The following is a 13971-nucleotide window of genomic DNA, read 5'->3' on the forward strand; positions in this document are numbered from 1 at the left end:
GAAATAGAGGTAATTCCTTTAAATCGCTACTAGTCATAAAGTTATGAATGGATTTGAACCCAATTTGGTCCGAAACATCCTTGGGGGAAGGGGAACAGATTTTGCATAAATGGTAGCTCTGACCCCAAAGGGGCCAAAGGGGCAGGGCCCAATAAGGGAAATAGAGGTAATTCCTTTAAATCACTACTAGGCATAAAGTTATGAATGGATTTGAACCCAATTTGGTCAGAAACATCATTGGGGGAAGGGGAACAGATTTTGCATAAATGGTGACTCTGACCCCCCTGGGGCCAAAGGGGCGTGGCCCAGTAGGGGAAATAGAGGTAATTCCTTTAAATCGCTACTAGCTTATTAAGTTATCAATGGATTTGAACCCAATTTGCTCAGAAACATCCTTGGGGGAAGGGGAACAGATTTTGCATAAATGGTGACTCTGACCCCCGAGGGGCCAAAAGGGCGTGGCCCAGTAGGGGAAATAAAGGTAATTCCTTTAAATCGCTACTACTTATTAAGTTATCAAGGGATTTGAACCCAATTTGCTCAGAAACATCCTTGGGGGAAGGGGAACAGATTTTGCATAAATGGTGACTCTGACCCAAAAGGGGCCAAAGGGGCGGGGCCCAATATGTGAAATAGAGGTAATTTCTTTAAATCGCTACTAGTCATAAAGTTATGAATGGATTTGAACCCAATTTGGTCAGAAACATCCTTGGGGTAAGGGGAACAGATTTTGCATAAATGGTGACTCTGACCCCCGAGGGGCAAAAAGGGTGGGGCCCAATAGGGGAAAAGAGGTAATTCCTTTGAATCGCTACTAGTCATAAAGATATGAATGGATTTGAACCCAATTTGGTCAGAAACATCCTTGGGGGAAGAAGAACAGATTTTGCATAAATGGTGACTCTGACCCAAAAGGGGCCAAAGGTGCGGGGCCCAATAGGGGAAATAGAGGTAATTCCTTTGAATCGCTACTAGTCATAAAGTTATGAATGGATTTGAAGCCAATTTGGTCAAAAAGATCCTTGGGGGAAGGGGAACAGATTTTGCATGAATTGTGACTCTGACCCCCGAGGGGCCAAAAGGGCGGGGCCCAATAGGGGAAATAGAGGTAATTCCTTTAAATCGCTACTAGTCATAAAGATATGAATGGATTTGAACCCAATTTGGTCAAAAACATCCTTGGGGGAAGAAGAACAGATTTTGCATAAATGGTGACTGACCCTAAAGGGGCCAAAGGTGCGGGGCCCAATAGGGGAAATAGAGGTAATTCCTTTGAATCGCTACTAGTCATAAAGTTATGAATGGATTTGAACCCAATTTGGTCAAAAAGATCCTTGGGGGAAGGGGAACAGATTTTACATGAATTGTGACTCTGACCCCAGAGGGGCCAAAAGGGCAGGGCCCAATAGGGGAAATAAAGGTAATTCCTTTAAATCGCTACTTGTCATAAAGTTATGAATGGATTTGAACCCAATTTGGTCAAAAAGATTCCTTGGGGGAAGGAGAACAGATTTTGCATAAAAGGTGACTCTAACCCCCGAGGGGCCAAAAGGGCGGGGCCCAATAGGGGAAATAGAGGTAATTCCTTTAAATCGCTACTTGTCATAAAGTTATGAAGGGATTTGAACCCAATTTGGTGGTCAGAAACATCCTTGGGGAAGGGGAACAGATTTTGCATAATGGTAACTCTGACCCCAAAGGGGCCAAAGGGACGGGGCCCAATAGGGGAAATAGAGGTAATTCCTTTGAATCGCTACTAGTCATAAAGTGATGAATGCATGTTCTAAAAGCAATTCTTGAGGTCTTTCAGACCTTAGAGAGTCTGGACTTCATTAATCTTTAAAGCAGTTTGGATTACCACACTATAACCATATATAGCATTGTTAGAGATTTACAAATAAAACGAATTGAATATGAACATTATTTTGACATTGGCCTAATCCAACCAGGTGAGCGATGCAGGCCCAATGGGCCTCTTGTTTTCCAAAGCAATAGCTGTCATTTTGTTGCCATGGTTACAAATAAGGGTTGGGTGATGTATATGTTAGCCATTGACAGTTCTACTTGGTAAAAAACTTAAGCTTTCCCTATTGATTAATGGCCATACTGGAAATTGGTTATAAATAGATATGGCATTCGGTATCATGGTAAAGGTCTATAACAAATTATAAATGATTTCCTTTAGTAAAATATGATAATAATATATAATATTGGTGAGCTCTTTACAGGTCTAACATACCTGGGTTTCAGACATCAGTATAATTGTTCTAGCATTAATATATACAAACCTTGTAGTCAGTGATGTCACTGTAGTTATATTTAGAAATGAGAAACTTTGGAGTTTGACATTTATTTATGGCGATGGTATACATACATGTTGTCTGTGACTTAGGTTTGTTAATTAGCTGTTTGTTCTCCAACTCTTGTTGGGAGCCATATAATCATTGTAATAGAGCTGTTGACTTTGAGATCATTCTCAAGGTCTTATTAACAGATGTTTAGATGTGTCCTTGGTTCTGTGTTTTTAGCCCACCATCATCAGATGGTCCGTGGCTATTCAAATCGTCCCTGCGTCCGTCCGTCCGTCCGTCCGTCCGTCCGTCCGTCCGTAAACAGTTCTTGTTATCGCTAATCCTCAGAAAGTGCTGAAGGGAATCTTTCTCAAATTTCATATGTAGGTCCCCCTTGGTGCCTAGTTATGCATATTGCATTTTGACACCAATCGGAAAACAACATGGCTGACAGGCAGCCATCTTGGATTTTGACAATTGAAGTTTGTTATCGCTATTTCTCAGAAAGTACTGAAGGGATCTTTCTCAAATTTCATATGTAGGTTCCCCTTGGTGCCTAGTTATGCATATTGCATTTGGAGACCAATCGAAAAACAACATGGCCGACAGGCAGCCATCTTGGATTTTGACAATTGAAGTTTGTTATCGCTATTTCTCAGAAATAACTGAAGGGATCTTTCTCAAATTTCATATGTAGGTTTCCCTTGGTGCCTAGTTATGCATATTGCATTTGGAGACCAATCGGAAAACAACATGGCCGACAGGCAGCCATCTTGGATTTTGACAATTGAAGTTTGTTATCGCTATTTCTGAGAAAGTACTGAAGGGATCTTTTTCAAATTTCATATGTAGGTTTCCCTTGGTGCCTAGTTATGCATATTGCATTTGGAGACCAAGCGAAAAACAACATGGCCGACAGACAGCCATCTTGGATTTTGACAATTGAAGTTTGTTATCGCTATTTCTCAGAAATAACTGAAGGGATCTTTCTCAAATTTCATATGTAGGTTCCCCTTGGTGCCTAGTTATGCATATTGCATTTGGAGACCAATCGGATAACAACATGGCCGACAGGCAGCCATCTTGGATTTTGACAATTGAAGTTTGTTATTGCTATTTCTCAGAAAGTACTGAAGGGATCTTTCTCAAATTTCATATGTAGGTTCCCCTCGGTGCCTAGTTATGCTTATTGTATTTTGAGACCAATCGGAAAACAACATGGCCGACAGGCAGCCATCTTGGATTTTGACAATTGAAGTTTGTTATCGCTATTTCTCAGAAACTAATGAAGGGATCTTTCTCAAATTTCATATGTAGGTTCCCCTCGGTGCCTATTTATGCATATTGCATGTTGAGACCAATCGGAAAACAACATGGCCGACAGGCCGCCATCTTGGATTTTGACAATTGAAGTTTGTTATCGCTATTTCTGAGAAAGTACTGAAGGGATCTTTCTCAAATTTCATATGTAGGTTCCCCTTGGTGCCTAGTTATGCATATTGCGTTTTGAGACCAATCGGATAACAACATGGCCGACAGGCAGCCATCTTGGATTTTGACAATTGAAGTTTGTTATCGCTATTTCTGAGAAAGTACTGAAGAGATCTTTCTCAAATTTCATATGTAGGTTCCCCTTGGTGCCTTGTTATGCATATTGGATTTTGAGACCAATCGGGAAAACAACATGGCCGACAGGCAGCCATCTTGGATTTTGACAATTGAAGTTAGTTATTGCTATTTCTCAGAAAGTACTGAAGGGATCTTTCTCAAATTTCATATGTAAGTTCCCCTTGGTGCCTAGTTATGCATATTGCATTTTGAGACCAATCGAAAAACAACATGGCCGACAGGCCGCCATCTTGGATTTTGACAATTGAAGTTTGTTATCGCTATTTCTGAGAAAGTACTGAAGGGATCTTTCTCAAATTTCATATGTAGGTTCCCCTTGGTGCCTAGTTATGCATATTGCGTTTTGAGACCAATCGGATAACAACATGGCCGACAGGCAGCCATCTTGGATTTTGACAATTGAAGTTTGTTATCGCTATTTCTGAGAAAGTACTGAAGAGATCTTTCTCAAATTTCATATGTAGGTTCCCCTTGGTGCCTTGTTATGCATATTGGATTTTGAGACCAATCGGGAAAACAACATGGCCGACAGGCAGCCATCTTGGATTTTGACAATTGAAGTTTGTTATCGCTATTTCTCAGAAAGTACTGAAGGGATCTTTCTCAAATTTCATATGTAGGTTCCCCTTGGTGCCTAGTTATGCATATTGCATTTGGAGACCAATCGAAAAACAACATGGCCGACAGGCAGCCATCTTGGATTTTGACAATTGAAGTTTGTTATCGCTATTTCTCAGAAATAACTGAAGGGATCTTTCTCAAATTTCATATGTAGGTTCCCCTTGGTGCCTAGTTATGCATATTGCATTTGGAGACCAATCGGAAAACAACATGGCCGACAGGCAGCCATCTTGGATTTTGACAATTGAAGTTTGTTATCGCTATTTCTCAGAAAGTACTGAAGGGATCTTTCTCAAATTTCATATGTAGGTTCCCCTTGGTGCCTAGTTATGCATATTGCATTTGGAGACCAATCGAAAAACAACATGGCCGACAGGCAGCCATCTTGGATTTTGACAATTGAAGTTTGTTATCGCTATTTCTCAGAAACTAATGAAGGGATCTTTCTCAAATTTCATATGTAGGTTCCCCTCGGTGCCTTTTTATGCATATTGCATGTTGAGACCAATCGGAAAACAACATGGCCGACAGGCCGCCATCTTGGATTTTGACAATTGAAGTTTGTTATCGCTATTTCTGAGAAAGTACTGAAGGGATCTTTCTCAAATTTCATATGTAGGTTCCCCTTGGTGCCTAGTTATGCATATTGCGTTTTGAGACCAATCGGATAACAACATGGCCGACAGGCAGCCATCTTGGATTTTGACAATTGAAGTTTGTTATCGCTATTTCTGAGAAAGTACTGAAGAGATCTTTCTCAAATTTCATATGTAGGTTCCCCTTGGTGCCTTGTTATGCATATTGGATTTTGAGACCAATCGGGAAAACAACATGGCCGACAGGCAGCCATCTTGGATTTTGACAATTGAAGTTAGTTATTGCTATTTCTCAGAAAGTACTGAAGGGATCTTTCTCAAATTTCATATGTAAGTTCCCCTTGGTGCCTAGTTATGCATATTGCATTTTGAGACCAATCGAAAAACAACATGGCCGACAGGCAGCCATCTTGGATTTTGACAATTGAAATTTGTTATTGCTATTTCTCAGAAAGCACTGAAGGGATCTTTCTCAAATTTCATATGTAGGTTCCCCTCGGTGCCTAGTTATGCTTATTGTATTTTGAGACCAATCGGAAAGCAACATGGCCGACAGGCAGCCATCTTGGATTTTGACAATTGAAGTTTGTTATCGCTATTTCTCAGAAACTAATGAAGGGATCTTTCTCGAATTTCATATGTAGGTTCCCCTCGGTGCCTTTTTATACATATTGCATGTTGAGACCAATCGGAAAACAACATGGCCGACAGGCCGCCATCTTGGATTTTGACAATCGAAGTTTGTTATCGCTATTTCTGAGAAAGTACTGAAGGGATCTTTCTCAAATTTCATATGTAGGTTCCACTTGGTGCCTAGTTATGCATATTGCATTTTGAGACCAATCGGAAAACAACATGGCCGACTGGCAGCCATCTTGGAATTTGACAATTGAAGTTTGTTATCGCTATTTCTCAGAAAGTAATGAAGGGATCTTTCTCAAATTTCATATGTAGCTTCCCCTCAGGGCCTAGTTTTGCATATTGGGACCAATCCGAAAACAACATAGCCAACAGACAGCCATTATCGCTAAATCTTAAATTTTATATATAGGTTCCCCTTGTGTGAAAAGGACTAGAGGGCTGTTTCTGAATTTACACTGTTTAGTAAGACTTAGAGGAAGGGAAAAGTAGAGAAAAGATCAATCTGACATGGAACCTATACAGATCAATCAATGGTGGGCGCCAAGATCCCTCTGGGATCTCTTGTTAAGTGATACAGTGGTTAACAAGGAAGGTATTCCTAAATGTTAGGCTCTCTCTGGTACCAAGTGTGAGTTTGTTTGGCTGATAAATATCCTAAGTCTGGGATTATGTCATTGGGCCCCACAGCATGTTGGAATAAGATATCATCAAGTTGTTTACATGAATGACCTTTACAGTCAGTTTCCAATGTCACAGAAATTAAAAAAAAACATCCTGACATGTTAACTTCAATTTTGGCCTTGATGTTCAAGTGTTTGATATAGCCATCTGATTAAATGGAGGCATGATTTTACTACACAATCATAACGATGAAATGCAAGATGGATGTTGCTGCCTCACTTTTACATGGTTCAGTGCCGTTATGTTACGATCTCGCTGTTTTTGTGAATTATCTTTCATCATGAAATTTACACTGAAGCAAGGGTTTTTTTTGTTTGTTTTAAGCTACAATTGATTGTTCATGAAGATTGATTAATGATCTGCCAATTTTTATTTTTCAGCCTGCTCATCATCCTTGGTGTGGTTGTTGGAGCCATCATGAAGTGAGTTAGTGATTATAACACACGTGGTCACATTTAATATCTTTTATCATTTTACAAATAATGAACATTACTCTTTCTAGTCTCATCAGAAATATCTAAAATCAGGGGACACAATCCAGTCACATCAGAATTTTTTAAAGTTTTAAAGATAATCTCAGATTCACATCAGAAATATCTAAAATCAAGATGAGAAAATCTAATAACATAAAGAATATCTAAAATTAGAGGGACACAATCTGGTCATTTTAGAAATATCCTGAATGAGGGGCGACAATCTGGTCACATCTGAATTATTCAGGTTAACCATCTAGACAATTAAACTATAAACTGGGGGAACCAACCTAGTCACACAAGATATATCTAAAATCAGGAAGAGACATTCTGGTCACATTAGAAATATCCAAAATTATTGGAAATAACCTTGGCACATCAGAGCTATCCATAATCAAGGTAGATATGGGTAATCAAGTGAAATAAGAAATATACAATATCAGAGGGACACAATCTAGTCACATCAGAATTATCTAAAAACAGTGGAGACAGTCTAGTCACATCAGAAATATCCCAAATCATGAGACACAATCTAGTCACATCAGAAAAATCTATAAACAGAGGATACAATCTCAAAGTCAAATAAAAATTTCTAAAGTCAGAGGAGACAATCTCAAAGTCACAGCAGAAATATCTAAAATCAGGGGAGACAACCTCTAGGTCACATCAGTCATATCTTAATTCAGGGGGCACAATCTAGTCACATCAGAAATATCTAAAATCAGGATAGACAATCTAGTCACATCAGAAATATCTAAAATCAGGATAGACAATCTAGTCACATCAGAAATATCTAAAATCAGGATAGACAATCTAGTCACATCAGTAATATCTAAAATCAGGGGGCACAATCTAGTCACATCAGAAATATTCTGTATCAGGGGAGACAATCTAGTCACATCAGAAATATCTAAAATCAGGGGAGACAATCTAGTCACATCAGTAATATCTAAAATCAGGGGAGACAATCTAGCCACATCAGAAATATAAAATCAGGGGAGACAATCTAGTCACATCAGTAATATCTAAAATCAGGGGAGACAATCTAGTCACATCAGAAATATAAAATCAGGGGAGACAATCTAGTCACATCAGTAATATCTAAAATCAGGGGGCACAATCTAGTCATATCAGAAATATCCAAAACCATGGGGCATAATCAAGTCACATCAGAAATATCCAAAATCGTTGGGCATAATCTAGTCAAAACAAAAATTAACCTTACTTCTGTTTAATTCATCCTTTCTCACATGATCCAATATCAGTGTAAATTATATAAGCAAGATGGGACGCTGTGATTTTAAAGACCCACATTTCTTCTTTTAGCCAAATTAGACAGATTTGTCATTGTCAATAACAGGAAATGTTGATACCCTGTAGTGTGTATTTTTTGCTGCTTTGTCTTAATGATAGGAGGAAATGAAAATGTGACATTTTTCACTCGAATAAGGAAACCATTTGTTATGGTTATTTCCTTTATTGCCTTTGAAAGTACATATGCATTTTTGGTTTGTCAAGGGAGTCAATGGTGGAACAGGATTTCTTATATAGCAAGGCAAGCAGAGATCAATATCAATTGTCTTTAGCCATCTACTTGAAGAGAACACTCAGACTAAACAATTTGTCTTGTTATGTGTTAATTAGTGTGGTGAGTGTTGTTACATACTATGTTCCTGTCATTGTAACAACCTAGATGACACATCACCTGTAAAACTCAGTAGATTTAACCGCGGTAAGAATTTTTGGTCATGATTAGTGTTGCAGACCAGCAGCCCAGGGGCAGCCATGTTAGTAAGTGATCGCCCGAAACCGACAGTTCACATTATTACGTGACCAAACCAATGTCTCTGTAATAAGACAATCTAGTCTCTCCAGGAATCATTGACACATATTTCCTGCCTAACTGTTGACAGTCACGAACAGCAGGGGGGAGAATTTCAACACCTGGCAATAGTATAAGAGTAATCTTCCCTTCCCGTGGGAAGCGATGTGCTGACATTCCGAAAAATACCACCATTTACAAATGCAGAGACTTTCCATAGGGAGACAAAATTAGTCAAGATGTGTTGGTGGTGACTGATCGAAAACGCCAGACACAGTTTACGCAAAGGCAGGGGTGTAATTCTGGTGGAATGGTGTAATTCTGATGGAATCATATCTATTGATCCAGATGTATGATTTTACATTTCCTCTCATAACAACGACCTGACCACAACTTTTGGAAGAAAGTAAATAAAAGTTTAAGATGTGGAAATTTGTTCTGATTGATGTTCAGGGGACAGATTCCTGTCTGGGCAATATTTACATTCAAATCCATCAAAGATTATCATTCCTCAAACCTTTACTAAAAACTGTAATTCTCTAAAGCTGAACTGGAGGGGAAATTTAAATCCATCAAAGATTGTCAATCCTCTTAACCTTTACTAAAAATTATATTCTCTAATGTTGAACAGGAGGGACATTCAGATTATTAGTATTCTGTAGTGTTCTTCCGAATAATCAATTCACAATTTCATCCTATATATGCCGTTTTATCTCTGACTTGGACAAATTGATCATGATTGTGATCATGGTCTGACAAGATCACATAGAAACATTCAGGAAATATTGACATTAACAACCGACTTGAAAAGTGATTAAATGACAATTTTACATCAAAATGCTCCAAAACAATATCTTAAAACAGATCATGCCTTAAGACATATTTACCAAATTTTTGCCCATTTTGTAAATTATTTAGTAGATAATCATATAAGTTTATTTTGTAAACAACCAGAAATTGAAAACTTAATTTCGAGCTTTCGAAAATGTCTGTTTTCAATAAAACATCTTAACCATCCCTCTGCCTACCTACAGTATTAGAGTGCGTTTGGACGAAATGTCGCGCTACGAATTAGACAGCAAACTTCAATAACTCGGCCTAATTTTGGGAGTGAGATGATTTTATCAGTCAGAACATCAACACTCGGCTATTGTACTCTTGACAAAGGAAACAGATGTTTTCGAAAGATCGCAAATTAAGTTTTCAAATTCTGTTTATGTAGAAAACAAACTTACATATCATTCATACCAAACCGATGAGTCTATTTCCTAAGATTTAGGGGATATTTCTTTTTCTATTCGTGATCGAGTAATAATCGATCATTGATTATTTTGGGAAACTGTTATAAATGATCATGACACCAACACTAATTTTGTTCATGTTCCTTCTATAAACTATGAACTCGTGTATCTTCAGATTAGAAAAATGTGTGGTTTTGACATGCAGTATCCACATGCTTGATGACTGGGACAACCAGCTCAGGTGTTAACAAAACATTTACACTCTTGTCTTGGCATGTAAAACAATCCTCTTTAAGGGCCATCAATATAGCAGAATTATGCTGAATTTTAAAAACAAGTAAAATACAAACACAAAAATGTTTGTCTGGACATGTAGATTTATAAACCTCAAAATTACCAATAATTTGCTATAGATGCTTACAATTTCCTCTGTAGAGTTACATTAATGTAAATCGCAAATTATCAAATTCCAAAAAATAACCATACTGTTATGCTCACAGGTGTCTACAAAATAACAGCATTTGTTTGGATATTATATTTGCATTTCAAGGTAAAAATAGAATCAGTATCTAAACATATATAAATTGAAGTCCAATGAAACCAACAGTTGCTTGTAAGCATTAAACAGCATGATTATATGTACAATATATGTGATACAAATGAACTAATTGTGTTCCCCACTGAAACAGGCATTTTTGGAATGTTTGTTAAAATTTACAAACAATTTAACAAATTACAATATACATGTTAACAGCAAGGCCAGGCCTTTGGTTAGCCATGATACATACCAATGATTGATCAATTTACTTCTGTTTTTAAAATATTGATATCACTGATATTACTGGATTTGCTGTTTAGATGACCCTTAACATGATTTTAATGTTTAATTTTCTGAATCGATGTGACATTTTAATAAGGACGGTCTATGTTTATATATACTGTTTATAGATTATCATTTGAATGACTTCCTGTTATGTTACAGTGCCACCATGGATTTTGAGGACATACCAAGAATGGGAGCCACACTTTTCTTTCTTTATCTTCTTCCACCGTGAGTAAAGCAATTAATCTAAGAATGAATTATTGGGGGTATGTGGGGAGGGACAGGGGTGGAGGTGGGAGCGGGTAGGGGGCTGGAGTGGGGATGGGGAGGGGCAAGGGTAGGGGCGGGATGTTTGGCGGTATATAGTAATTATTCCTTAGTAAAATCAGAACAAACGTCCTGCTACATTTGTGTTGTGGTTCATCTACTAGGCTTCAGAAGGATGGCACTCTAAAAAATAGTAGGTTTACCTTGTAGTTCCGTTGTCATTACCCTAGTTCTTCTTTGGTATACCTTATAGTTCCATTGTCATCACCCTGTTCTCGTTGGTTTACGTTGTAGTTCCATTGTCATCACCCCAGTTCTCGTTGGTTTACCTTGTAGTTCCGTTGTCATCACTCCAGTTCTCGTTGGTTTACCTTGTAGTTCAGTTGTCATCATTGAATGTGACATTACCTGGATTTGACCGAGATTTACATGGTATATGACAGGTGTTATAGAATCAGAAAATACCATTAGTTACCTTTGGGAACCCTTTGTTTAATTGAAGTGTGAGTCACTTTATAAGTATATGTTGTTAAGATTTTTTTGTTAAATCAATTTAGATAATTTCTATTTTTTTTTTCTGATGAAGAAGAAAAAACAGAGTATTTTGATAATAATTTTAGATCAGACGACCTAATGCTACTGACTCTAAATGGCTGGATGGGTTTTCACTTCAATTATCCTTACAGTAGTGATCTGAATTTATACTCAAAAAGGTCAAGAACAGAGTCGCTGGGGAATTGGTGTATGTAGCCCACCTGGGTCATTTTGTGTAAAAGCTTCAAATTTCTTCTTTGATGAAAGGCATTTGCAACTGGTAAGGGGTGTAAAACACATCTTTGGCTTCTCAGAAGCTGTTTTTAGATTTTTTATGAAACTTGATTATAAACATCAGCCTTTGGTGAGGATCAGAATTTATTCTCAAGAAGGTCAGGTTCTCTATTGCACATTGGAGCCACACTCACATGTCAAAGAATACAAAGCACATTTTACTCTTCTCAGAAACCATCTGGTGGAATTTGATGAAACTTTGAAGCTTTCCAGATGGATATGGAAAAACCACAGCTTCTCTATATCATGTAACCCCTGGCTAATCTACGAGGAAGACAAATCATCAGCTTCACTTTCTAGAGACTTAAAATTAGGAACTGACTGCTGTTTGATATGTTCTGTGTTATATTGTTATCCTATTGGCCTCTTGCCTTTTGTTAGTTTCCTATTTGTAAAACTGGGAGTAAGGAGAGGGGGGCTTGATGTTTACCCCCTGTCTGTCTTGTACATACTGTAAACGTCGTTATTTTTCGCGGGTGGTTAATTTCGCAATTTCGAAATGCAAACTATACGTGTGGGGGTGATTTTTGCGATCCATCCACCTTCGTTTGTAGTTCGAGTTTACTCAAATTAACATAAATTTTTTTTTTACACATGTGGGAAATTTTCGCGATCAAAAGGGATCCGCGTAATTAGCGTAAATTCACCCCTCACGGAAATTTCCAAGTTTACAGTATGTACCTCACACCAAAGTTGTCAGCACTCTAGCAGCTTCATTTCTTGAGGGATTCTGATCAAAGGTCATCACAATGATTAAGGACCATATACCTCAGATAAGTCCAAGTTGATGGGTCAAGGTCACAGTTGCTTTTTTTGGCTGGGCTTAGGGACTTGTATTGCTTTAGTAATACCCAGTATGCTTGTTATATTTATACCATCACAATGAATTTAGGGTGTGTAAACTGGAATCTGGTTGACTGTACTTCTGTCTGGCAGTGTAATGGGTCACGTCCAGACAACTTAGTGCTACAATTTTCATGTAGTTGTCACACACTAAAGTTACACCATATAGGCTCAGCTAAGGTTGATTTCACTACTGAAAACAATTTAACAATGTTTACAAGTCATGTCACTATTTCTGTCAAACTGTTGTGGTCGCTTAAATATTTTTCATAGTTATCAATAAAATTTGTTGTATGTACATTTTATGTGTCTAAAAATAGAACACATGGAAAAATACTTCATGGTGCATGTTGGCTTACCACAGCTTAATCTGAATGACTCGTTCCACCATGACAACACTAAATTGTTCAGGGGCCGAATCCAACAGCCACCACATACCCCAACCTGGCTGCCCCGACATATGTGTAGTAGTTTACAGATCGAGTGTTCCTCCTTGGAAATTCTATTTTTATTTTACACATTACAACTTAACTTTAAACTTAAAAAAAAAAATCTATAACAAGGTTTGAAGATAAAAGTTAAAGATGAAAAAATAAGCATTTGAATAGAAAGATGAAACCACGTCGGTTTCAAATCAAAAATTCCCACAAACTATTTTTGAATTATGTTTTTCACTGCTCCGTTGTCAATTGCCACCTTCGTTGCCATTAGTAACCAATTGATTATTTTTGTTTTGTATTAAGAATTTTAATGTCATCCTGAAATGTTTACATTCCCTGTAAATATTTCACATTGTCATGATCTTCAACAATGTTTCATTTTTGGTGTATATTTTTCTAAATATAGCTAAAAAATTGTTTAAATATACTTATTGCAAATATCCTGTTATATTTTGATATTATTTTTCTATTGTTTCTAACTGTTTCTTTGTTGTTTTCTATTGTTCTTGGCTGTTTCCGTGTTGTTTTCTGATGTTTGTGTGTGTTTCTGTGTTGTTTTCTATTGTTTGTGGGTGTTTATGTGTTGTTTTCTATTGTTTGTGGGTGTTTCTGTGTTGTTTTCTATTGTTTGTGGGTGTTTCTGTGTTGTTTTCTATTGTTTGTGGGTGTTTATGTGTTGTTTTCTATTGTTTGTGGGTGTGTCTGTTGTTTTCTATTGTTCTTGGCTGTTTCTGTGTTGTTTTCTATTGTTTGTGGGTGTTTCTGTGTTGTTTT

General features: G+C 37.5%; 1 protein-coding gene across 1 annotated transcript in view; it reads left to right on the top strand.

Moving 5' to 3' along the window:
• LOC117342373 (sodium/hydrogen exchanger 2-like) overlaps positions 1–13971 on the top strand; it is a 101663-nt gene that overhangs the window by 18556 nt on the left and 69136 nt on the right. The window contains 2 exon segments of the mRNA XM_033904525.1: positions 6841–6882; positions 10979–11047. Of these exon segments, the coding sequence (XP_033760416.1) occupies positions 6878–6882; positions 10979–11047 (74 nt within the window). The 5' untranslated portion in view covers positions 6841–6877.

Source organism: Pecten maximus, chromosome 14 (genome assembly GCF_902652985.1).
Source record: "Pecten maximus chromosome 14, xPecMax1.1, whole genome shotgun sequence".
NCBI lineage: Eukaryota > Metazoa > Mollusca > Bivalvia > Pectinida > Pectinidae > Pecten > Pecten maximus.